Consider the following 27,320-nt stretch of genomic DNA (forward strand, 5'->3'; position numbering starts at 1 on the left):
ATTGATTGCAATATATAACACGCACACACATATATATGTATATATGCATTTACATGTATAGCTATATATAGGTGGTGCCCTGAGACTCCCTAAGACGTGGGTATTCAAGTCCCACATCCCCCCCACCTCAAACTTCTCCCTTCCTTGCCCTGAACTGGAAGGCATTTCAAAGTCGGGTTTAAGGACTTAAGTTGCTCCCTGCCTTGGAAGACTCCCTGCTTGCTGGAAGCGGAGTCTCCGCTGCGGCACCACAGCCCTGGCATTTGCAAGCCCAGCTCACCCCAACACAGGATTTTGGTACAAGCATTTTACAGCAAACAATGTGGCAACCCATCTATGAACGGGCAGGGTTTGGGAAGAGGCCTGACATGGAGCACTGGGGTTTTGATGCTACTTTATGAATAGGGGCAAAATTAGAGCCCAGCATTTCTGTCCTTGGAACAGAGTAATTCTGCCATAGATGTGGATGGGTGAATTAAACTAAGAAAAAGCTTAGAGAGACACTGCACCATGCTAAAACCCAGTATTTAAAAATGTTAGAACCTGGGATAGCATTGGAGTAAAGGGCTCAGGACATAGTCACCAAGCCCTCCAAAGCTAAATGGCTTAGGTGCCACCATGCCCTAATGAAGGGCCTCAACGCGGGACTATATTGTCACCGTGTCCCACCAGCCACAAAGAACATCCTGAGTTACTTGGTGCCATCAAAAATGTCACAGTACTTTGTCACTGTATTTAGCACAGCTCCAAAGCATCGACTGCCAGTCGCGGATCATATCACACCAGCTCCTGTTAACAAAACAGAGTAAATCTTTGGCTCTTGTGATTGTGGGGTGAAAACCTCTGGAAGCACATTGGCTCCTAACCTGCAATGCCAGAAACAAATAAGAAGCATGAGCAATCCTGTCCTTACGCAGGGATTTTCTCATCCCGGCCTTCCACATTTTTTCAGTTCTTATTTCTGGGGTGATACCCTATTTCCTGCTCGTATTGTGATATTTGAGACCTGGAAGGTCACCAAGAGGCAAGTGTCATAATGTCTTTAGGATCCACCAGGGTGGGGGCTGAGCACATGGGATGAATCCCACAGGACGGCTGGGTCTCCAAATGCCGACATCCAACTAAAGCATCAAGGAGGAGCTTTCCCCACTGACACTTCACTTCCCCAGCATGACCAGTCACTGAGTCCTTGAGCTAAAGGGGAGTTTTGTACTTGTTTAAGAGTTTTTTTGTCCTCAGCAAAGCACCATTCAGGGATCCCTGGCGGGGAATAACCAATTCCTGTGAGCTGGAATAGCCCATTCCCATGTGCTGAGATTGCTGCACTCTAAACCAAACATTTTTTAAAGTTTTGGCTGCTGTACGGCAAATGCCCTCGATCCCCACTTGGGCTAGGTCCCTTGGAAAGCAATTTCTGATGAGTTTTGTTTTTTAATTAGAATGTGGCTGCATAAAAATTTATAACGAGGCTGCTGTTAAACTATACTTTTTACAGCTGCGCCATGGGGAAAAAGCCCTTGCTTTAAAGCACAGGGAGGAGTCAAGTGGGTAAGAAAGGTGATAGCTTCCCTGGCATGCTCTGATGAACTCAGAGCGCTGAGCCCCAGGGAAATGCCAGAACAGGCAGCTCAGCTCCATCACTCCTGCCTTCACCTGGCCAAAACCACCACCGTGCCCCTGCCATGGCCATGCAGCCCCCACCTTCCATCTTGCAACGGATCTGCTGCACATTGACTTCCACTCCAGGATGGTTTCAAAAGGCTGGATTTAGCAATAGATGCAGGCACACGATCAACTGCGCCGTCACCTCCAGTTGTGCATCCAAAGGTTTCTCTTTCTCTTGCTGTCCCGCGTTTGCCAAGCGCAAATTGAAGAGTTACAAAGAAAAGTAATGGAAATTGTTTGTTCCCATTCTGCAAAGGATCTGAGGGGGTTCAGGGACCTCCGTGCAGGTACAGCTGCACTGCCACTGACACCAGCCTGACTGAAGGTAAGCTTTGCCAGAAGCTAACCGCTGATGAAGGCTTCAGAAGAGCAGCCCAAGCCCATTTTTCCATTGCTGGTCACAGATGCGCCATTGGAGGTTCTGCAAAATTTCTCCCAGCATTTTTCTTTTCTTTTTTTTTTTTTTATAGCCTCATAACCACTTAAAACACTTCTCTTGGAGGAGCAGGGGTCTCTTTCTTTGTTCAGAAGCGAGGAGTGGATTGGCAGAGGACAAGGCGAGGACAACCCCTTTGAAATGACTCCCCATGAACCAAGCAAAGCACCTGGATCTACAGCACGATGGAGGCAGAAGTCTGTCTTTGCTGGCTCTCTTTGGAGAAATAAACAAAATAAATGTGATTTATACAGCAGCTCACATGCTTAACAAAAGGCAGGCAACAGTTGAGCAGTTCCCCTGCTCTGGAAGGTGGGAAATCTGTTTGGTTACACTCACCCCCTTCCCGAGTTGTTGGCGTATCCCAAGGAAAGTGTGATATTTCTGCATTTCATGGGAGCAGCATAGTACGACAGAGAGACCTAGAAAGCAAGGACCAGCACAAAAGCAATAAATACCAACCACAGTGCTGAGCCAATTAGTGAAACAAAAGAAAACCAATTCAGCCTTGGTTTTCACTTAAAGGTAGCAACGCCTCTCCTGCAGCCTGGGAAGTTCACAGGCGTTGGCAGGTCTCTAAATTCACCTCATGTAAACTCAGCAGAAAGATGAAAAATATGTTCCTGCTCCAGGCAAAGCTGCTGAGAAGCTGCAAAGTGGCTGAAAGAGGAGTCTGCAGGTAGATTAATGTGGGGATCGATGAAATAGCCAGAGCAGCCAAATGAACTCAGCTGGACATGTGAGTGGATCGATAGGGATACGTGAGCAGCCTCCAGCCCAGCCAGTTAGCGAGAGCTTTGGGTCAAAAGCAGCACTTAGAAAACAGGGCCAGAAAACAGGGCTGGAATCAAGGATGATCTTTTCTACTCACTGTGTGAGGAGGAACCTGACACAAAAATCAAAGCACCCAAATCACCGTGGTACTTGGAGGACACTTGCATGGCGGAGAGCAGAGAGAGCACCGCAATATCCTACAAAGGATATACACAAAAGTATGAACAGAGGTTTCTGTGCCAGTAGCTCTCACCCCTGGTGGAGGGATGTCTTCCAAATTGGGACTTTAGTTCAGTTCCTGAGCTTCTACACAGGGAATTCAATGTCTGATGCCCCAAGCAGCAGCTCTGTTTTGCCTTTATTAACCCATAACCAAAGAAAAAGTTTTAAATCAACTTTTACACAAAGCTCCTGCATCACTGCTTTTTGGCTGCAGGAGCCATGGCTCTTTTGAAACCCTCTTCACAAAAAGAAGGCACCAGGAACAGGCTCTGCTGCTGCATGAATCTCCCCTACTCCAGAAACTCGTGAGAAAACTCTCCTCTCATTGGGAGTGTCAAGCGCAGCTAGCAAAAAAATAAGTTCTTTTAATTCATATAGACATTTTAGCTTTGCAGCCAGTCTTCATCATTAACAGCAAATGTAATTCTGGTGACTTCCATGCACCCTGCTGAAGAACAGGCCTTGAAACTCCTGATGTTTCTGTCCTTGTGCCCTTTACCCTAAAAAATGAGGATATTTGAGATTTAAAGGAGGCTGTGCAGCACCAGGTAACTGCAGCCCCAGCAGCCTGACCCGACCTGAGGGGCTGCAGGAGCACAAATCCCTGAGCCAGCGTGAAGGAAGGCTCAGGCCAGAGCGTAGAGCGTGCAGCGTTGAGCACCCCAACGCTGGGCAAAGGGCCCAGGGGGCACCAGCACGGGAGGGCAGAGGCGACGGCGAGCGGCAGTAAAACAGGCTGAGCGGGTCACCCAGCCACAGCCTTGCGAGAGCCAGTGTTTATTCTCCACAGGTATCTATGCCAGCAGGTAATGGTAACACAGCGATGGCTTCAGCACTCGATAAAGCACAGTCTGCAGGAGATCCCTAATTCTCTTGCTGGCAGTGGAAGTTTTCACATCTGGGGACCTGCTCTGTTTAAAGCTCTCTTAATGGTCCCCTCTGAGTATTTTCACAGCCAGCTGCCCTTTCATCTGCAGTAGGGAAAGGAGCGGGGCCTCGTGGATGCCTCACCTTTCCCACACTGGCTCTGCCAGGCTGCAAGCACTGGCAGCCGCCTGCCTGTCCTTGGCCTCTCACAGCTGAAATCAACAGCACAGCTTTGCTTTTCTACCCCTTTCTTACTTTGAGAAACTCTGGGCCACACCCCAGCCAAGATCTGGCATCATCCCCAGATAGCCATCAGCTCCCAGAGCCTCAGTACCTCTCGATGGGAAGGGATGCCGGTGGCTCATCCAGGAGCTGTTCTGCCAACCGGATCCATCACGTCTCTGGTATCTTCAATCAGGAGCTCAGAAATTTAAAATACTGTTTTAAAAAGTTGTTTTCAGTTGGAGGAGGATATTCCTGCTGGGGTTCGGAGACAGGCTGGCCACCGTCTCTGCCGTGCAGGGTCATATGTGGTAGCATGGATCCGAGTGGCACTGGTCCAGGGGACAACAGGGGAGCCATGTGTGCATTGGGCAGGAAATGAGATGGTTTGCTCCATCCTCTGACAAGCCACAAACCCAGGGATTTTCAATAATTCCCAGGGATTTTCAGTCATTCCCCATTACCTCTAGTGATGCCTGAAGGATGCAGGGAAGGACCAGACGATGCCAGCAGGGAGATGGGAGCAGGAGGTCCTTTTGCAGCCATTTCTCAGCTTGGCCAGAGCAGACGGTGGTGGTGCTTTGGCACATTCCTCCTCCGGACATCGCCCGTGCGGGATGCGCAGGGAATGGAGCACACCTCCCTCCTCGTCCCCCAGCGCAGAGCGCTCCCACCTGCCGCTGCCATCTGGAGCAAATCCCTCGGCTGGGCCAGCAGCAGAGGACAGGGAGCAGCAGGAGAAATTATTTCATTTCATCTCTGCTGCGATAATCAGGAATCCGTGTGTAAACTGGATTTGCAGCAACAGCACCTCTGAAGATGCGTTTACTGGCTGAGCAAGAAAGTTTTCTGTTGAATAATAGACTTAATGAAAGACAGCTTAAAAACTGGCTATTTCTAACTGAGCAACCAAATTCCTAATTTCTGCATATGCTCCTCGCCCTGAGACACAGCACGTAATACATCTACGCATACCAGCATGCAGTCTGAGAGCTGAAATACTATACCCCTCAGTTTGTCTGAGGGAGGAAGAGTTATCAGATTAAAGATCAGCAAGATTTAAGAACTGGTAAAGGATTTATCACAGTGTTTTTTGCACTCATCTGCTTTATGTACTCAACTGGGATTTACTTGGAGTTGTTACTATGTGGGCCTTGAGGAGGAAGTACGCGGAGTCCTTCTACGCTTCTCATTCAGTGAGACATCTGAGCCTATGCCTAAATTTACCCAAGAGAAGGGTCTCACTGAAGCCTGTACAAGTATTCATACGATTAAATGTAGGCATGTGTTTTAAATATCTTGTGAAACTGAGGCTTGGGTGCAGTAATCCAAAATACTTTCACGTTTCTATGCTCGTCCCTGGCCCTGCTCCTTTCAGAGCTTCTGTCAAGTTGCTCAAAACCTTTGCACATTAATATTTTTCCATTTTGTGTGGATACTGTGTCAGTGTCACTAGTGGCAGCCAGAACAATTAAAATACTCCAAGGGAAAAACTCATGGTAAACCAGCATTCAGTCAGGTACTTGACCTGCATCAGAAACGTATGCATTATCTTTTTTCTTATTTATTCCTTGCTGCAAGAATTCAGCTTTGCACCCCTTAAACTATCCAGTTTCTGGGTACTGTTTTCTTCAGATGTTTCATTTGCCATGCAAAAGTTAAGTATCACAGCTAAAAATTCCCATTACACCAAACACCTTTAAAAAAAAAAAACTAACAAAAAAACCCAACCAAAACAGCCTTTTCCCTAAGAAAGATACCTGGCAAGATACAGAAATAGCTATAAAAATAACACATGAAGCATACTGGCTGCACTGCACCCATCTAATTTCGTGTTGTGCTTCTGGTGGTGGCCACCAGAAGATGCCCACAGTGCAGGAAAAATAAAATCTGTGACAACTGTCTCACATTTGCTGAAAACAATCTGAATTCCAGCTAATTACCTCGTGTCAGAACTGGCCTCCTAAGCCATCTCACAGCCTACAAAATGCTCTTGCAGACAGAAACTGGGAAGGAACATTTTAATGCCAGCAAAGGCCTTGCAAGAGGACCCTGCTTCCCTGCGATGCAGTGCCCTGCCCAGACACCCAGATCCGTTTTTCTCTGCTTCTGTTTAAGAGCAGCGTTCCCAGGCTGCGTTTCCAAGAAGTTTTTGGTTTTACAGCTGTCATGACAGTAATTTTCTCAGCTTTGCAATGTTCCTTCATATCCTGTTCGAACCGGCTTATCTCTGTTTAGAAGGGATGTTCCTACACGGCGTTCTTCAGGAACAGATGTTCCAGCTGATCTCACATCGCAGCGCTCAACGTATTACATAGCCCCATTTTGAAACAATTAGCCTGTCACCGTTGAAAGAAACCTAATGGTTGGCTACTTGTTCACTTTTGAAACAAAAAAAGAAAGAAGTCAGCAGTAACCTATGATTTATACTTTTTCCAAGCATGCTAAGATGCTCTAAATTTACAGTTCATTAACATGGCAGCTTGTCCTGGTTCAGCTTCTGGTCCCAAGATTTGTTATCTGGAGAAACAAATCCCTGGGCAAAGCTGCTGGCAAAGAGCTTCTCCAGCCCAAGCGACAAAAAAAAAAAATCCCCCCAAAACTAATGAGAATCTTTATTTACACAAATGAAAAGCTAATGAATTAGTGAGGAGTGTTTAGAGCGGTGGCATCCGTAGCTTTTGGACCACAGACTGCTGTCAACACATGAAATTTATTGTGGAATACAAGGCAGTCTAATTACTAAGTCTGTAACGGAGGATGCTCTGGAGAAGATTGCAAACACCCAACTGAGGGCCATGTACCCGTGGTTGTGACTCCAGTCGTCTGCAGACAGCAGCTTGGGAACCGTCCGTGCAGGGCGCTAACGCAGACCCAGTAAATCACAAGATGCGGTAAATGGCTGTAGTGCCATAAAAGTCAATGGAGCTACATGCAGATTTATATCAGCTAAGAATTTGATCCCCTACATTAAGCAGCAATATACTCACATAAAAGGAACTTGCAGGCCACTGTAATAAAATTATCTCCCTTTGATCTCATCAAGATTCCTCCAGCCTAGTTCCACTCGGAGAAATTGATCTCATGGTTATACAGATCCAGACCAAAGCGAGTGAGCGCCAGCACAGAGCCCATCCGCTGCCAACACACATCCCCCACTTGTCCGTATCTGCTTTGCACCTTCCTCAGTGTGATTTGTAACCCTGCTTCTTGTTGTCTCCCTTTTCCCCTGTACCTCCCTTTCTCCTGGGGGTGCAGCATACAGCGATGGCGGGGGTTGAGTGAAGCCCGAGCTGGCAGCCCCGTGGCTGACGTTTCCTGGCCAGCACAGGGTGCAGTAACAAGGAAGACAGCAACAACCGAGTTTCCAGCATGGAGCAGCTGCCAGGCCACGTGTCCTTGCTGACACGCTGCCTGGCAAGGACAGGCACAGTCTGCCAGGACCAGGCTGAGCAGGAACGGCATCTCCAGGAGCAGGCTGAGAGCCCAGGCAGGAACAGCATCTCCGGTAACAGCTCAATAGTGGCAGATGGAGATAGGAGATGAGCTGAGGGTCAAGAGAGGGCTTGCAACAACCACAAGCTTCAATTAACTGAAAACAGCAGAGGCTGCCTGAAATAAAGCTCCTTCTCATATCAGCCAACACTCACGGCAACGGCATTTTTGACCATCAAAGCAAAACCAAAAAGCTTTGCTCTCTGCAATTGCTCACAGACCTTAGCTGGGAAGTAATCCTGCCACTCAAAGTTTTCACAAGAGAAATGCTTTCTCAGGCTCCTAGAAAGACCACACAGCACAGATGTGCCAGAGACAATCCCATGTATTATACATGCGTATCAGATGCAAAACTCCTTTCATGAGTACGTGTCGTAAGCAGACAGCCCTTAAAAATAGGAGTAGCTGAACTGAAGGGCAGGAGTGGAGCAGTGAAACGTTTGCAGGGACCCATCCAGGTCACCGCTAACTCCAAATACGCATTTAGCAGCCAACACGCCTCAAAGAAAGGTTTGAAGATGAGGTCTGCTTACTTGGAGGCTCTCAGGCCAACAATGCTATTGGAAAATGAGCCATGGGGTGGGTTCATCTCTACTACCCCCGATCCCTGCCATCTAGGGACGCTGAAGGGAAAGACCCGCCTTACCCCAAAGGAGGTGTCTCCAAGAGCAGAGATGAGTCGCATCCTGTTCCAAAAACCATAAGGAGGTGCAGAGGGCTAGCAGAGATGTGGACATCTTCATTGCCCAGCAAACTGACTCCTAGCCTCAGCAGAGACACAGCAATAGGACCTCTGTATAGGCTTACCTTTTGCATACAGAAAAATAGTTGTTTCATAATGAAAGACAAATCATGGACCCAGCACTTACTGCCCTGGAATATTCCTACAAGGTTCATCACTGATTAAAGCGATTTTGACTCCCCACTACCCTCCCAGACTGGCCTTTCTGCCCCTGGGTTCTTGCACATAGCCAGGAGTGCAGCACGCAGGGACTGAGTTGCCAGGGTTATAATTCTTGGCCGTCTGCTTTTAACTACAGCGAGGCATTGGCACAGCTCAGCACACTAATTCACCTCCATGTAAACATGATTATTTTAAATGAACTCCAGACGAGGTTTAACTGTAAAAACATCTCCAGTTTTTGTAGCGTTTTTAAGTGTTCAGCTCAAAGTTGTTTTCGTTATGGCAAGAACTTACCCTTTCTTCATTTTACAAAGAATATTTTCAGAATTAATGATGTCAAAACAGCCTCGCAACTATAACATGAAGTTTGAACGAAAGTCACAAGTCTGAAAACTAAGCTGCAGCAGGATTTCATGGTCAAGATTTTCCCTTTCTTAGCCAGCCATTCCTTTCCTTACAAGCAGAAATGCTTTCTGGTTTCAAAGCCAAGTTGAAGAAGAGAAGTGAAAACAGTAAGAGGTATTCACTTGGCCACATTTCTTTCAGTGTGTCTGGTGTAGGAGTCCCATTATGGCTTGCAAGAAGAAGTGGCAGAAGAACATTGTGTATACATTGTAATGGTTGTACATTCTCTGAACAGACACGCTTCCAGGAGGCGGCAGATTAAAGAACCGGTGTTACTTCAGACAGAGAAAAATAACATCTTGCCAGTTGTGTTTATTTGTAGGGACCCATGATTTATGCTTTCCCAATTGTAGAGGGGTTGAGAGAAATGGATCACGTGGGCTCTGTTTAGATAATCCCTGAGGAAATTCAGACTACATCAGGTGGGAAGAGATAGGGCTTGTTCTCGTAGATGAGACAGGCTGGGAAATGGTGGGGAGACGTGAGATTTCCTCAAGATCCTGGAAAGAAGTTCAAGGCTCCAATTTTCTGAAAAGATTGAGTGTGGGTTGTGAGAATGAAGCAATTAAGATAACAACAAAAATAGTCCAGGTAGGCAGGGATGAGCAGTTCTTTGCTGTTATTTATTGGCCCAGTGCAGAGAAAAAAATGTTCCTGCCTAAAGGATCTTTACCAGTCAAAGAGTACAAGAAGATGCAAAACTCTTCCTACAAGCACGAAAGAGGGATGTGTCACCCTCCGACCCACTCCTGCCCTTTGTTTTCCATAAGGATGCCTCTTTGTGGTGTGGTCCCCATCTCATCCCTCTGCACCCTCCTAGTTTTACCAGGACTTGCAGAAACCAGCCGCTATTGTCCCCATAGAGGTCTATAAGAACCTAAACAAAACCACTGGGACCCCCTGCCCTGAACAACAAACATCCTTATCGTAATTAGAGGAGGCAAGAGTGCGCCTGCTTTTAAAAAGAAAATACTTATTGCAAAGATGGCTTTAGTTAATTGATCTGGGGAAACAAAACGGAACAAAACAAGATCAGTTGTTCAAAGTCTGGCATCAAAGGAGGCAATGACACAGCAGCCCAAGCACAGACGGGGAAATCCTCCTTACTCTTGAGCTGCAAAGTTTATCAGCCAGAGGAATGCCTTACTCTACAGCACCTGGCACCGTACTGCCTAGAAAGCTGCATTAAACAATCGGCATTAACAGATGTAAGTGCTATTTAAGCAGATGCTGGGTTTCACAGCAAGTACCAGGTTTAATCCGTGGCTTCGTGCCCGCTGCTTTGCCATAGGTGCTGATTAAGGAAACACAGCAGGGAAGGCGCCACGACTCTGCAGCACGGAAGGGAAGATGGTATTTATGTGACAGATGCAGGATGCTGAATGCCCTTCTCCAAGGGCACATCATGCAGGAAGAGCACAATTTCCAAGAGTGTCAGAATAAAAAGAAGGGGGGGAAAAAACGACAGGATGCCACTCACCCAGCAAAATCCCCAGTCACTGCAAGAAGCGTCTCCCAGAACCCATTAAAAATAAGCTCTAAGTCATCATTTCAGTGGCAAGATTTTTACACGGTGATCAAACAGTTGGCTATCCAGGCGATAACAGGCTGCAGGGTAAGTACAACTGTACATATATTAAGGAACAAGCACTAACCAGGGGAGATTTTTCAGCTGACAGTAAGAAATCGGTGTGCTGAGATGGTAGAGCAGGGAACGACCCTACCGATACAACTGCAGCATGTTGTCCCTGCACAGGGGCCTCTGCCTGCAGCCACCTCAAGGCAAAATGAAATGTTAGCAACCCTAATTTGCAGGGCTGGCCACTCCTGTCAGGAAAAGACAGAGCCAAGAGAGAGCCTGAAGAGCCAGAGCTGCTGCCTTGCCTGCCCAGGGCTGGCAGGATGAAGATGGGCACTGCTGGGAGTGCCCTGCCTGCTGCTGGCAGCGGTCACTGCCTGCCTCCCGAACCTCCCTCCCGGTAGCTGCCCGGCCTTCCAGCTCATCGGCAAAGCAGGCAGCGGTAGCAGAATTGCTACTTTCCTGTTGTTTTCAGTTTTCTGAGTTTCAGTAAAGTTCTTTTCTCAGCACCCTGAAGCTCAACTCTTCGGATGACTGATTTTTGCATCTCTCCCTTTCCCAGCTATTATTCTGAGAATAGCCCTAGACCTGCAATGGCAGCTACACAGGCAAGAATCACACTGGCTTTTAGTTCAAGCCATTTCAGGGGCCTCACGTACCCCTCTTCAAGGCACTCAAGAGCTTTAGTGCAGGACCCGCCAGCCTGGAAGACCTATGGGCCTTGGGAGTGAAGTCTGATCAGAACAACGATGCTTCTCTGCCCCCAAGGAAGTTCTACAGAGGGGTGAAAGAGTACTTTTTCCCAAAACAGCCCTTTCATGGACTGGAAATACTGGGGTGCCGCACAGGCTCCTGATTACACTTCTGATTTTACTTTTCTCTTACCTTCTGGTTTCTAACCTAGATATGAAGCAATGTATAAGGAAGAAAAATGATCCCTGAACTTTAATGGTCCACTTTCTCCTCTCAAGGCAGAGAATGACAGCAAAAGGCAAAAGCAGGTTTCACCTTCTACACAAAATATAACAAAAGCTCTAGACGCAGACACAGGTTTGTGGGTTTGTACTATTGCCGTCACAGAAGCAGGGCCCAGGGCGTTATTGTGGCCCCTGCTCAGCTGGCCACATCACCGTCGTGAGATTTTGATGGGGTTTTTCAAGATTTCTGGAAAAAGCTTCTGTTGCAGTCCCCTCACTTGGCTCAAGGATGCCACAACATCAAGATTTGGATCTGCAGGATCAAAGAAGCAAAATCACATCCAAGTCCTGGAAGGTTGGGGGAGATATCAACACATAATCACAATAATGAATATTTTAGAGACAACTTTTAGAGACATGTATCTAAATCAGGAGTGAAGCAGAATAAGGGGAGAAAAAAAAGAGAGCTCCATAGGAACACACCTGCCAACCAGTACAAATATCACAACGCTTATACAATAGCTTTCACTCCCACACACTGTTGGACACCTATGGAAAGGATGAACTTCTCAGGATGTATCAATTCTATAGGTTGCAATCCTCTTGTCTTTCTGTCTTAAAGTCTTTGTTGAGTGTTAACAGAAAGCTGTTAAACAGCTGCAGGGTTCCAGCTCTTAAATGGCCACATTTCAGACTAGGATCCAGCAAATTTTTGCACACGTGTAATTTTAAACATCTGAGTATTCAATTCACAGGGAGGAGGTTGGCACATATATCTTTACCCAGCCAGGATAGACAACATTATCCTGTAGTGATGTGTAAAGCACCTTGGAAGGTTAGCATATGTTTTTAGCAGCTAATTTTGACAAGTTCCATCTCTGAGCTACGAAGGTGAACAGGAATAACCAAAACCTCACTTTATCCAATTTCCCACAATTGTTCAGACGAAACGTGCACATTAAATTTTCTGCTTCCTATACTGAAAACCAAGATAACTCAGCTGAACAGGGGAAGGGCGACACTGGCATCAGACAAATTACCTACCAGCTTATGGCTGGGGTCCTGTCCCAAGAGCCTTTGCTGGCCTGGGAGAGAGGATCCCTGCCCGTGCCAGGAGCAGCATCATGTCTCTGTCGATCCACCCATTCTCTTCATTGCTGCCACCCTCACCATACAGCATCTCTCTTTTTTTTTTTTCACGGAGTGGGAGAAGAGGAAGAAAAAACCCCCTGGATTTTGAGCACCTCACTTCCAAACAGCCGATTTAACTTACCAAAGTCAGAAAAGATGCTCTGCAGATATAACCACTTCTGACATTTCAGTTTTGCACTTTCATATACTGCAAGTCCAATCCATCAACAAATACTCTTGTTCTAGTGCTTTTCTACTGTAAGACAAGAGCAAGCTTCACCAGGAATTCAGTCAAACCAAAAAAATAAAGCCAGGGTTTTGGTTTCCACACGACAATCCTGAAATCCAATAACACCCCTCTCCCCCCCACCTCTCTGCTGCTGAGAATTAACTGAAAAATATAGCTGTACAGAGGTGGGGTTTTAATACTTTTTCTAGATGGAATTCTATTTGATGCTGTTAAGCTTTGATGACATACCCCAATGACTTGCTTGGAAGAAATCCATTTAGCAAGCTTGCAAATCATGCTGTTTCAGTACTGCGAGTGCCCATGAGAGATGTGCATTTTCAATCATAAAAGCTGTAGAAACAAAATGGAACTTGGAGACGCAGACAGACAAATTCCTTATCACGGCTTGGCTGTGTTCACAGAACATGTGCTTACCATTTCAAACCCCGGAAAACTATTTACAGGAATCTGAAATATGAAACTGAATTGAAAAGAAATAGATAAATTTCTAGAAGATACTTTCCCCCCCCCCATTTCAAAGGAAAAATGGAGACTCTGATTAAAACCAAAGCAAAACAACCCACCCGCCCTCAGCCTACAGCTTTTCCTAGGAATATAAATACCTGTAATACGATCTATGCACAGGGTCCCAGATTTACAGATGTCCACTTATGTTTATGTGGCATGATACTTTGTTTTTGGAAAGCTTTGGTGAAGGAAAAGCAAATAGTTTGCACTTTCTTCCTCTCCAAAATTCTCTTTGAATGGGAACAGTGGGGGTTGTAGAGGGGATGAACATTAGCGCATCCCACTGCCAGTGTGATCCCCACCAGCAGCAGACCTTCGAAGCAGTGCCAGCCATCCAGAAGCTTAGGAAAAAAATCAGTCTCGTCAAGTTGGGAGAGAACATAACTCTATGGGGAATTTTCAAAACTGATTGAAAATGGTCTTCGCCAGGCATTTTCTGACATACTTCCCTAAAAACACAGCTCATTCCTACAGGATTCAGTCAGTGACAATGACAACACCTTTGATGTGATGCGCTTCTTCCCAAGAAGAGAAAAATAAGAGAATTAGAGCAAAACACGTGATGCTCAGCACTGCAGACAGTAAAATGTGACACAGTTGTTTTCCTGGTATGATGAGACACTGCCTCTCCCACTGGCCAGGGCTGTCTCATCCTTTCCTGTGCGCTCTCCTTTCCTGTGTATCCATCTGCTGTCTCCCGTCCCATCCTTAGTTTATCAGCTGTCTTCGTGTTCTCAGTGCGATTACCATACTTTGGTTAACAAAGCACAGTCCTGACCCAGGCCTACAGCTCTGGGCGCAAGAAGGGTACAGCTCATTTGCTTTTTACACCACAACAAAAGGGGACCTAAATTATATATTAGGATCCTTAAAAATCTAGCAGTTCGACAGATTACTTGGAACATAGTTTCATGAGGGTTTTCTCTCGCGGGAAACCTGGTTTAAGAAGCTCTTGCCCTCTCCACTGCATTTCATTATCCTGCTGTCAGTTGTTACAGTGCAACCATTCAGAGCCCTGCTGTAGCAACCTGCTGCAGGGTAAAAGAACACCTCCACCTTCCCCAAAAAGGCTGATTGTTTTTTAAAGCACTGCTCGTGTCAATAGTCTGATTTATAGCACAGTTCCTCAGACAGCAGCATCAGCACAAGCTTGAAGATACTCTCCTCTGCTCCTGGTGGTTTTTCATGGCGTAAGAACATCTAGAGGCAGCTTTACCACTGGAGACACTCTCTGTGGGATCATATGCTGAAAACCAGCTCCCAGTCATGCTGTCTCATTTCTACCTTTTCTTTTTTTAAAGTGATGTTGCATTCAGCATGAAGCCTGCCACGCTTTTACCGCTCACCCAAATCTGATGTTCACATGGCTGTCAAGACAGACAAGAAATCAAGTCTGTAACATGCTAAAGAGACTCTCTTTAAAGTTGAATCCTCTGGATATTACCGACCTTGAACGGTTGAACCTCTCTCTTTTTCCATTTACCCTTGCAGATTCTGCAGCAAATGAACAGAACCTCGTGGTCAGTGAGATCAAAATATAGCCAAAAGGAGCTTTTAATGTTTGTCTGATACAGAGAGATGAAATCAGCGCAGGCTCCATAATATAAGAGTAATGGAAACTGTTCACAGTTATGAGTATCTGCAACAACCAAGCACTTCTCGCTAAGTGATGCTGTGAAGCTGTGCAGATGGAGTTACATGCTCCAGTGTCACAACAAGGTACAAGTCAACCCAAAATGAGTATTTTTGTCCTAGCTTTTGAGAGGTGCCTTCATGCCCCATGTCTCAAAGTGCCACAGTATCTCCTCTTTCCCACAGATATCGCATGAAAAGTCCAAACTGGATGAGGAACAGATCAAAAGCTGTGTTTGCCCTGCTTGAGAAGAGCTTCTTTCCTAGTTTTCCTACTGGAACATGTCTGAATTCCTCTTTTTTATTTTGCTTGGAAGCTGCTTGGGGCAGACAATCCTACCTTCCTCCCCAGACACTGCTGGATCAATCACGTTGTCCTCGCTAAGGCAATAAAAAACAGAGCAGTCCCTGCGAGGGTGGCAACATGTTCATGCACTCTTGCTGTTAATCGTTACTATGGTATTTCTGGCGAGAGATTATTGGGCTTCTGAAGGGCTGAGACTGCAGTAACTAGCTCTGTCTCATGAGAAGGAGAAATTTACATTTTAAAATGTAAACAAATAACCTTCTCACACAATCTCTCATTGAGACATGTTTCAAGACGAGGAAAAAGTCTTTAGGGGAAACAAACATCAAAATGCTGAAAAATTTTTGTAACTCTAAAAAAAGAAATTCCTCATAATAACAATACAAACTCTAAGAGTCTCTTTTACATTCGATTTTGAATTACTGCCTTGTGATAGCAGTCTTCTAAGCTCTGACGATACCTAGCAACAGGATTTTCTTGCAAACTTTGGTTTTAAATATGTTTTCCTCTGGCTCCATATTTCGACAGGAGTGACATTATATTGAGACAAGCATTTTTTTCCATCAGCGAGGCAGACTTTTGCCATAGATTTTAATACCAATCACTTCATTGTTCCTCTGTACATACAATAAATAGTTAAATGGCCTTCACCTTCATTGACTTAAACTCACAATGATTCTGAAAGAATCGCATTTTATTTGCTTAAAAATATTTTAAATACTCACAAACAGAATTATTGCCTAAATTTATAATCATAATAAAATTGTAAGAAAACAGTAGAAAATAAGCAGTACTGAAAGACCAGTATTTTGATGAAATGTCCAGACTATCACACTAGGCATCAAATGCACCAATGACAAAATCTTCAGACAGTGACTGCCATAAAAACCCTTGAGCTTTAAAACGTATCTGTCCCTGAAGAATCTGAATCGCCATATGTACTACTCATACTTTGTGTTTGGTGGTCTACGTCCATGGAAGGCAGCCTCACTGACACCTTTGCTGCAGAAACACGTGAATTTAAGTGTGGGGCAGCATCCTCTCCTAGAAAAAAAAAAAGGCAGAACAAAACACATTATTTGTTGCCTGTAACAAACAACTAAACTGTACCAAAGTCATCTCCACATTGCATCACTCCATGGAAATACACAGACATCCTTACTGTGCACAGTGCTGAGGCATTTCAAAGAATGCTGTTTTAGCCATAAGAGTTCCCTTTAGCAGGTAACAAAGGGATGAATTTCTGTGCATATGTAGACTGGGTTGTATTTACAAACAGAAAAGCTATACATACACACACACACACGTACATATATTATCTCCAGTAGGCCCAGAACAATTTCAAATATGTATACTGGTGCTTTCCACAGAAATGAACTGAGATCCACAGACACTAACAATATTCCTAAACTCCATCTATATGTGTAAATTTGTTTGCATCAAACCCTTAGGAAACATTCAGGTTTTTCAATACCCCACATATATATATGTGTGTGTGTGTGTGTGTGTGTGTGTGTGTGTATACACACACACAATCATAAAAAGCAAAGCAATCCAAATTTAAGCCATTGGCTACAGTCCTACAGAGAAAAATACCCTACCAATGTTTCAGCTGCCCAAAACACAAGAGAGAAGTTGCTTTAGCTGCTCCCCATCTCCAGCCCATTTCCCTGACTCATTAAGGGTCCTTCTTGCTACTCCTTTGTGGTTTAGCTCCCTTCTTTCATCCTCCGACAGGCTCCAGAGAAAATGTACACAGCCTCCCCCATGGAGATGTGGCTCGCAGGACTTTACGAGCCACGTTCATCTCCCAGCAAGTCTGAGACGGCCCCTTGCCACATGCGATCTGACCCTGCAAAACGAGGGACGTCCTGGGAGAGGAACAAGGCCCTGCACAGCTGAGCCGCAGCCCCTGCAAGGGAGGGGGACAACGTCCTGCAGGGTTTCCAGCAGCACTGGCTGCTGAGCACCTATGAAAGATCACTGCAGCACTGAAAAGTCCCCCTGTCTGGGAAGTACTGGAGGGGTAGAAAACAACCTGTAGCCAGATCCTGGAGATGGGAAGGGAGAGGGGTCATGGCGAGAGTTACTATATTTAGCCAGAGGAAGGAGACAAGATGAATCAAGTGATGGAGCAGGGGGAGCAAGACAGGAATCAGGCTACAGACACAGAATGAAGGTGGACAGGAGAGATGGCATTGGATGAATGGTACAATGTTCATGAAACTGCAGAAAGAGCATTTTGAGATGTCAGTTGTTCTTGGGACATTTATTTTAAGTGCAGCAGCTACAAGCAAAACAAACATATATGAGTCTGTGTACCACAGCAAAGGCTCTCTTGGAGTTTGTTCTTATTCCAATAAGCTCTAACGCAATATAATTGTCCCTTCCTCTGTGATAGACTAGGTAATTAAAACACTATTCTCCCAAGAAAACCAAGAAGTTAGGCTTGCTTTCACCCCAGTTAATTATCTACTGTGTCACTGTAGTAATAATCTGCTTTCATCTGACTTGTAGCAAAGCACGCTTCAAATGGCTAATTAAAACAACAAAACCCCACTGCTAAAATAAAATTTCATCCGGTGTTCTTCATGCTAGAACAGCAGCCAACAGCCTAGGAAGTCAAACACGAGGGAGGCCAAAGACAGTAAAGCCAGTACATGGAGCGACCTGTGCCAGCCAAGCCTTCTGCCCCTCAGGAAGGCAGGGCTCTGGAGAGGGAGCAAGAGCACAAGAGCATTTTTTGTGTCCCCAGGGAATCAACACGTCACCTGCCCGCCACAGCTGCTTATGCACTTTGCAGGAAGAAGTGCCCACAGTTTCACCAGACTGTCCTCACTAGCTGACAGGCTTCATCACCCCCAGCCCAAATCCCTCTACAAAGCACAGCTGCCAAAGTTTGGGCTGCCATGGGCCTGAGCAAACCTAACACACGAGCAGTAAGAAGACATGAGAAATTCTACATCTTCTGAACATGATTCAAAAGCACATTTATGGTAACACCACAAAGATGTGCAAGCAACATGTGTGTTTTGTTTTTCCACAAGTACTTCCACGAGCTTAGTCTGTAGCCATGTTTGCGTGATAAAAATAGGTTATTCTGAAGGCGAACTGAAGAAAAGCAAAGCGTTTATTTGGTTAGACGTGAAGCTGACACACAGTAAAGACATGAATGCGTAATGCCTGAGGAAACTCTGTAAATCATGCTAGACGCTAAAGCAACTCTCTAGCACTACATGTAGCTTGATGCTTTCAAAGCTTGACTTTGTTAATAATTTCCACAGTCATGTCACATTCCATTATGTCATTGTTTCAACAGCTGTTTTCAGGTTTGTTAAAAAAGAAAAAATGAAGGTGGAAAAAAAAAAAGAATATTGCCTTATCCCAAGGCTCTGTAGTAACTTCCCAAGTATTTGATTCTGGGGTGCTGAAAGAAAGTATCATATTAGTCTACATTCTTCCTAACACAGAGTCTAATATATTTTACAGGCATACTGTACTTTGATTTTATGATAGGTATAAAATGCTAAAAGGACAGAAAAATTAAAATAATAATTCCATCTACTTGCTCAACAGAAAGGTTACCAGTTTCCTGGGTTATCTAAATATCCTTAAAGATAAGCTTAAAAATACCCAAAGTAAACATTTCCCCTTTTTTAAAGACAGAAATCTGAAGTCTTTGTTAGATGCACACAGAAAATACAGAATCTGGATTTTTAGCATTTTAACTGTAAAAAACCCCTATGGATATCCTATTTCAGCTACATGAGAGACTCTGTTCCATGACTGTATCTTCCCAGGACAGAAAGCTGCTCGTCCTGAAAGTCTGCGTTGGCCCAAATGTACAACTACTAAGTTACTCTCACATGTACTTTATCATTATTACCTTTTGCTTAATTGAACCTTGCGCATGCACAGTGCATAAAACACATTCATATATACATATAGGGTTGGGCATATGAATAAATACACAAATACAGCACACATATATGCTATTTACTGATGTCTGTATCTGCCTTTTGCTGTACTCCAGAGATAGTGCTTGTATAGTCCCTGGCCAGCTCCTTAACAATGTGATACTCCCTTTTATTTCTTCCTATTTCCTTTATCTCTTCTTATGAGAACAGCTCATAACCGATACTAAGATTGTTTCCCCTTAAACACTGAGCTCTTCACCACCACAAATATGCAAATTGCAATGATGCTCATCATCTTCTGATATGCGATAAAAATGGAATGGAAAATTCCTCCATTTACAAAGCAGGGCAGGGCAGGAAAGCAGGTAATCTTCACAGCTTTTTTCCCCCTCTTTAGAGGCTCTGGAACTACTCAGTACAATTTTGTAATCATGTACTTAGATGTATTTATAAAAATTTTCCTTGTTAAAATCCAATAAATGGAGCTGTGACCTGAGGTGACCTCCAGTTCTCCAAATTAATTGTCACCGTCTAATAGAACACATTCATATAAACTGTGAAAACTGACACTCTTAATAAGTGTGATAGGGTCCTTCACTGGTAGAAACTCAACAGTGACTGAAAACATCTTGGTGACCCACTGATGGAAAGGTCAGATTTCAGATTAGAGATTTTTCCTGTTCTTGGCAATCTATAACAAATTCATGCACAGTACTGAATTTCCAGATCTTTGTTTAACAGAAACATAAAAATTAATGGTGTGTCAACCATCCGGTGACCTGTGAAGGGAGTTTTTCTCTAAGAGGTACTGTCACACACAGAGTATGCTATATACAAGTGTATCGTGAATGCACGCCAAATGGAAAAGGAATTAAACACACTGAAGGGAGGTTTGGTTACTAATACCATATGGCAACAATAAGAACAAAGAAAAATGTTTAAATCCTTCTTTTTAAATTTTTCTATTTGGCAAAATAAAAAGACTAAACAAGTCTGACTTTCAAGCCAAAGAAAAACCATGTGTTTTAACTCCTTCAAGTCGGTGCCCATACGTTAAATAAAACTTCTATTTTTAACCTATTCAGAGGTAAACCAGACCCCGTTTTCTAAGTGAAAAGAGCTATCTTCAGGACACTAAACACGGAGGGGTTTGAAAGGTCAGGACCCAGGTTATTGTTTCAGTATAAAACCAGAACCATAATTACTGTAATTAACTACACGTTACTTCCTAAAATTTAAAAACAACCATAACGCCCCGCAACCCTCCCTGTACTCTCTAACCTAACAACTGAAGCAGCTAACTTCTAGAGCAAGAATAAACTTCCAAGCATATATAAAAACAGCTCCAGTGCAGTGCTCTCATTCCTTTAATATCACGGGTTGATATGAATGCCTTGTTTCTTCTTCTGCCAGATTCCAGCTGCTTCGCTTTGTTTATTACTGACATCAAAGTTTAAAACACTGTCCTGTCCCAACAAATAACTTCCTCCAGATGGCATTATCTCAAGTGTTCAGAGCACTGCAGACAGCACAGCACCTGCAGATCTGTAATTCAGCATCTTAAAATCTTCAATGAAAGGGCCTTTTTTTTCCCCCCCCGTGTCATTCCCCCATTTTGCTTTTTCCCTACAAAAACAATTTACATCTGGGACATAGTTACAAAGACTGCTAGCAGGGAAACAGAGTTGTCAGAAATTCTTTACAGTAATCACTGTAAAGTAGAAGAATACCTACGAGCCCAAAGGTAACAGAACCACTACCAGTAGAAACTTACTTTACCTGCTCCTCTTACCTGTAAGTAAAGATGTGAGATTGGTGCCCATCTGGGTCCGATCTGTGTCTCTATGGATAGCTGTAAGGTACCAAAGAAAAAATCACCCATTTTCATATGTGGTTCTACAGGCAACTTACCAAGTATAGCAAACCAAGCAGCATTTTCAGCAAAACCAAAATTATTCCAGGCTTGCTGGGCTAACGTATACTGATAAGAAACATCCATGTTTTGATGTAAGCTATTCTGAAGGCTACACTGAAAGGAGAAAATACACTCCAATGTCAGTCACTTTACTAATTATAATTATATACAGTATTTCCAGTTCAGACTCATGTCTAGCTATACCCTGCATATCAGCTACATAATTCAACGCTTCTGGAATTTAATGGCTTATACAGTTGAAAGTAGGTATGGTAAGGAACTAGTCACATGTCCTCGAGATGGTAAAGAATACAACATTCTCAGGAATAAGCCGGACCATCAACAGTTTCTCAAATAAGCCGATTGTTTGGACAAAATTATTCTCCATTCATTAGAAATGATAGCTCCTCTGCTTTTCTAGCCCCGACTACCCTGAATCCATATGCATATTTATGTTATTGTGTAAAAGGTGTCCTTCCTCAGCTCTGCCAGAAATGAAACAAAAATGCTTAAGCACGTATGCTTTTTAGGGCAGGGACTCTCTTCTCATTGTGTAAATGTTTTGCTAAGCATCGGGCTCTGGCTGCAGGTCACACCGCTGCCTTCCACTAGCCTAGAAATACAGAAATCAAGGATAAGATGCTCTGCAAATGCATACAGTTCTGTGTTCGTAACTCAAAAACAGGCTGCCCCTAACTTAGCCGGTTTCATGACAAACAGAAAAGACTCTAGGCAAACTTAGGCAAAATTTCTAAAGCTATGTTACATAAAAAGGATGGATTTACAATTAAAACACTTCAGTTGTTTTACAGAAATGGACTGACGTCTGTAGGACTTGAGCCAAAAATGTCTGGATTTGAAAGCATGAGTCTACTGCTTGAGCTGAAAAAACACAGCTTCATTCTCAAAGGCTTCAGCCAACTCATAAACCTCCATAAGTGGGCCACAGACACCAGTGGAGACAGAAAACTATATAGCATGAGTTCGGTTCAAGTTTTGACCTAAACTTGGCAAATTCCACCTTCGCATGGTGTAATGTACTTACAGAAACTCTGCATACAAGCACACAGAAAATAAACATGCATACACACAGGCGCTTTTCTTTTTTTGTTTGTTTGTTTAAATCCTAATGTATATCCTAGCTATAAATATTTCTGAAAAGAAAATAAATTCAGATCCTGAGTCAGTAAAGGAGGGTGGGACACAGGCTAAGCAGCTAACAAATTTTTCAGAGCAGAATATTTGAAAACAATTTTTCCTTCTCTCAAGTCTGAGTTCAAGGTTCAGTGGTTTTCCAAAACATGCTATATTCCCACCAATAGCAACACTAAACAGAACCAAAACTAGAAATACATAAAATAAACTGGAACCAGATTTTTCAAAATCCTAACAGAGACCAGTAGGGAAGGGCAGACTGAAAGCAGCTCCGAAAACATCTCGGAATGAGACTGCAGAGTTTACTAAATAAATATTTCCTGTTGGTGCCTAAAATCTACCCTGCTCCTTTAGATCTGGCGTATTTTGCTCTGTAGAATATCTCATTGCTTAACAAGTTTGTTTCCCGGCCACAATTCTTGCTGTTGTTTCCCAGCAAATCACTTCCAAAAGTTGTGTAATGATCTTTCCAATTATCAATACTAAGAAGAAATATTCAAGGTCGATTTGATTTTTCCATACAGATGCCCGTGATCTTTGGATGTGCAATTGGCTAGAAACAAATAGTCGTCTTAACTTTTAAGCACTGCTGTTTCTTGACTGCAACCATTTTCCTGAGGAGAACTGAGATGAGAGGTCTGCAGCAAACCTTGAAGCAGCTGCTTTTATTTCAAAGTGAAAAAAGGAGGAGGAGTTGGTTCATTACTGGTCCAGAGTCTCTGAAAAACACTAGGAAAATGTGTATCTTGTGCAAGGGCTGGGGGGGAGGAGTAACCTCTAAATCCAGAAGAGACAACCTAGGTAAACAGCTGGTGGGATCAGGAGAATCTGACAAGTGATAATTAAAAATGTGCATATCTCATTGTATAATTAATATTTTATTTATTCAGTAGAAGTAAATATCACATACATACCAATCTTTTTCTCATTTTTCTGCAAAATCTAACAGGCAAGTGGACAGGAGGGTAACCTTAAAAGCATGCTTGTATAATATATTCAGCTCTGTTATTCACACCTTCATGACTGGGGATCCAAAAGACAGGTTAATGCCAGCATCTGAAGCAAAATAAAGAAGCTCAAAAAGAAAACAGACTCAAATGATCGATAGTGGGAATTAACACTAAATTCTACGATAAAGTTATGCAGACTTCCCTCAGAATGCAGAATCATTCACTGCAATCCTAGCAGTAGGACTGGCTCCACTGAGACCTCGTATCTTAACAATATTAATTGCAGCAATACTGCCTCCAGCTTATCTACATCGTACCACAGTGCTAGACATAATAGCGTTCATAGCCTACATGGGGAGTGGTGAATTAAAGAAAAAAAAAAAAAAAGCATCTTTTTAGTTCTTAAAAGTTACATGGTCTGTTTTTACTTAAAAATAATTAAAAAAGAATTTACACAAGTAATTCAAGTTGAATGAACAAATTCACTGATGTTTCATCATAAATTAGGGTTGCAGTAGGTTTGAATATGAACATAATTTTAAGTGCGAACTGGAAAGAAGATGGGTGTCCCAGTCAGGGGATTGCCTAAGCAAATAATGTTCTTTTGTAAGTTGGCGCAGTGGCCAGGATACGTATTGGGTCACTCTGGAGGCCCTTACTGTCTCACAACTTTAGTCCAGCTCAGTTTGGCCCATGCAGTTAAATTACCAACAATTACTCCAACGAGCTGCTCTTACGCAGTCTTTGATGTGTGGCTGTCCGTGTCACTTGGGATGCACATAATTCGGGGCAAATGACAATCTCTACTTATCAGGCAGGTTCAGTACCTTGCAGGTCAAGACTGAACACGTTATCTGCAGCAAGGCTTGCACTCCATATGCTTACTAAGCACTGCACGCTATCCAGCCCGATTAACTCCTCAGCTACATGACTATTAAAAAAATTGTTTGGAATGTGAGACAACTTTCAGTGAATCAGCATGAGAAGTCACAAGTACTTTCTATTACTTAAAAGTGTGATGGAAGACCTTGATGAGCTCTCCCTCAAAGAGCCAAGAGGATTTCCTGGGCAAGGAGGTTTTATCCCCTCCAGCCATGGCAGCAGTCAGCACCCAGATTTGAATGAAGACTAGGGGATAGGCATCATCAGGAAGAAAACAAACCTTTCTGAAACCACACGGCTCTTCAGGCTGTGCTGCAGGGCAGAATTTTCTCATTGCAAGTCATTCTTCACATATAATGGAGGTACTAATGCATTCTTACAATAAAAATTTATATGAGAGATACTAAAACCAAAAAACTGTTCAAAGAACAAATGTTTTTCTAGATGACCACAAACAAAATAGCTATTATTTCTCTATTCTGAATACATCTAAATTCTAATTATTCACATGACCCTATGCATTTGTTTTGATGATTTTCACTTACAAAGTCATGGGATTCTCCATATGGAAACAGTTTGCCAAGACTCCTATTACTGTACTACCATTACAAAGATCTGGCATATTAAAACACTTATACCTACAGCACAATTACTTAATTTTTTTAATTACAGCTTTTAAAAAGGAGATTGTGAATGTTTTTCCCAGGAACAAAAAAATAAAACAAGACAGAACAAAACCAGCCCTATGCAGTTAACGTTTTCCAGTGTTACGTTTAATAAACACTAGGACATTTCTACGCACATTTCTAGCGCACACACCGACAAATTCGTTAAAAAGACCTCCTTTCAAGCCATTTGTTTAATAGCAGAAGATGGCCATGAAAGGTCTTACATTTGTTTATATGAATTAACTTTGAAAAATGTATTAGGAATAAGCAATTCTAGGAAGCTTAGAGAGGAAGCAACTATTAGCTCAGAGAGAATACTGTTGTCATCTACATAAGTAAGTATAGGTTAAAATAAGGAAAACATTACATGTCTTTACTGGAAGATCTGCTGGAAGACAGCCATTATGTAAGAGTCCTGCCAAAGACCAGCTAAACCTTCTCTTGACACGAGTACCCAGCGTGATGACAAGTAACACTGCCTCTACAGTTTAATGCCTGGGACAAGAGACTTGGAAAGGTCTGAGAGTAAATACACATTTTTATCCTGTGCTATTTTGAAGTTTGTTAAAATCTAAAATGTTTCAACTTTGTGCAATAGAGATAAGCATTCCTCCTTGAAAAAAAAACAACAACAACGAAACAAAACCAAAAATCCAAGAACCTTGGCCTGTTACATGGGAAAGAGTGAAAACAAAACTCCTTTGTAATACCTGGGTGAATCTGAGCTCTAATTCATTAAAATAAATGAACTGCAGAAATGTATTGCTCTACATCTATGCTACATATTCAGCACACTACACCACCTTCTTAACTCTCTCTCATACACATCACTATTGATTTTGATATGACACCCATGTCCAACTCTGCTAATTGCTATAAAAAGCAGGGAAAACACTGCAGACTGCTCCCAGCAACACTGTGCCTCTTGAAGATTTCACTACGGACCAAGGGTTCCCAAGTAGCAACAGTGAAACCAGCAACTGCTGTTAGCAACCCAGGAGCTGCTCTGCCCAAATCTTCAAGCAGCAGTAAAGCAATGCCTTCTGAGACACTGAACATACGCATTTACATTAGGTTCTCGTTTAGGCAGACGTTCTCTACCTCTGAGGCTGCACATACACACGCAAGTTGAAACTCTGAACATGCTGGCTGCATTAACTGATGGTGCCAACCCCTGCTGGTATCTACTGCCAACTTATTTTAGAAAGCATTGCAGCACTTTGACATTCGCTCTTCCCAGTTCAAAGTGCTGGTGCCAAACCTGGTTGCACTCAGTTCATCAATAGCTTTCTTCATTGCTCTGAGCCACAAGCATGATTAATATAGCTTGTAAGCAGCCTGAATGAAATTCATTTATCATTTGTCTAGGTTTAAATATTCCTGGCCACAGTACAGCGAAATCTGCATTGGAAAGGAGCGTGGACGGAAAGCCAGCCGGCATGTGTGGGAGCAGAGGTGTGGGCTACTGTGTGCTGATGGGACGTGACTTGTGCAGGTGAACAGCGCAGAGGCCGCAGTCTGTTCACTGCTGTAGAGCACACGCTGCAACTCCTGAATTTATATAGAGTTTGTAGGTAAAGCAATTACGGAAAGCTCCTTAAGAAAGCAGCTTTTGCAAGCCTGCGATATACCTGACAATGACATAAACCCAGTTAGTTAGCACAATCCTAAACTGCCACAATGACACCCAGTGTGTACCAGTATGAAAAGCACAAAGGCAAAAAAACCCCAACTTATCTCATGCGTCTCATAGAATTTCATGGCTCCCCAGTATTTTACTTGAAGTGAATTCATCCACATTATATACACACACATGCACTCCCGAGTTCAGGAACACTTACTCTGCAAGTATTAGATAAATTAATCTGCTTTCTAGCAGCTTCTTGCACACACTCACAGTAAGACCAGAAATTTTAAATGCATTATTCCTTATTTTCGTTCTCTCCCTCTTTTAAATATCATAAAAGAACTGAGTCTAGAATATACTTAATATTCAATACACATACAAGTTGGGGAATATGTTTCCCCTCATCATTACTCTGTCACTGAGTTACATGGCCACACGGCCTACGCAAGAGCAGAAGAGAACAAATGCTTAAAGATCATATTTCTTTATAAAAGACAACATTTGAATGTCAGTTATTTAATGCATTTTTTTGTTTGTTTTGGTTTTTTTTGGTTTTTTAAATTTTTTTAAGTCTTGGAAGGAGAGAACGCACACGTTGCAAGGTCTCTCGGAACAGGACTGTCTCCTGCCATGTAGGAAGCCTGGCAGAAAGGGGGCTGGATCATGCCTGGGACCTCTCAGTCATTCTTGCAACGCAAACCGTAATATAGTTTTACTGCCTAGGTTGCAGTTATCCAGTCCTTCCCTATTCCTTCAGAGAAGAAATAAACAGGTTAATGCAGACTCATTGTCCATTGCTTTATATTTTTAGATTGCTACTTGAAAAGTGAGTAGCGTAGTAGCCAAGGTGTAGCGTTATTCACACAACCTATGCTCATCACGCACAGAAAGTT

At 43.3% G+C, this 27,320-nt stretch overlaps 1 protein-coding gene and 1 long non-coding RNA gene across 9 annotated transcripts in view; both read right to left on the bottom strand.

Moving 5' to 3' along the window:
* Nucleotides 1-2,131: 2,131 nt before the first annotated feature.
* On the bottom strand, nucleotides 2,132-7,174 carry LOC142062159 (uncharacterized). Its single transcript, XR_012662388.1, has 4 exons — nucleotides 4,299-7,174; nucleotides 2,973-3,072; nucleotides 2,441-2,523; nucleotides 2,132-2,317 (listed from the first exon to the last, which is right to left on the bottom strand). It is a non-coding gene; the product is annotated as an uncharacterized LOC142062159 (long non-coding RNA).
* An 8,815-nt stretch (nucleotides 7,175-15,989) lies between these two features.
* Nucleotides 15,990-27,320, bottom strand: part of KIAA0586 (KIAA0586 ortholog) — a 75,625-nt gene continuing 64,294 nt past the window's right edge. For 6 of the 8 annotated variants that reach the window (XM_075104231.1, XM_075104224.1, XM_075104229.1 and 3 more), the window contains 2 exons: nucleotides 21,023-21,082; nucleotides 15,990-16,357 (listed from right to left, as the gene is read on the bottom strand). In XM_075104231.1, the coding sequence (XP_074960332.1) occupies nucleotides 16,212-16,357; nucleotides 21,023-21,082 (206 nt within the window). In that variant the 3' untranslated portion in view covers nucleotides 15,990-16,211. The remainder of the gene's footprint in view (nucleotides 16,358-21,022; nucleotides 21,083-27,320) is intronic. The other 2 variants (XM_075104226.1, XM_075104225.1) reach the window with 1 other exon arrangement.

The sequence above is a fragment of the Phalacrocorax aristotelis genome, chromosome 9, assembly GCF_949628215.1.
Source record: "Phalacrocorax aristotelis chromosome 9, bGulAri2.1, whole genome shotgun sequence".
Lineage (NCBI taxonomy): Eukaryota > Metazoa > Chordata > Aves > Suliformes > Phalacrocoracidae > Phalacrocorax > Phalacrocorax aristotelis.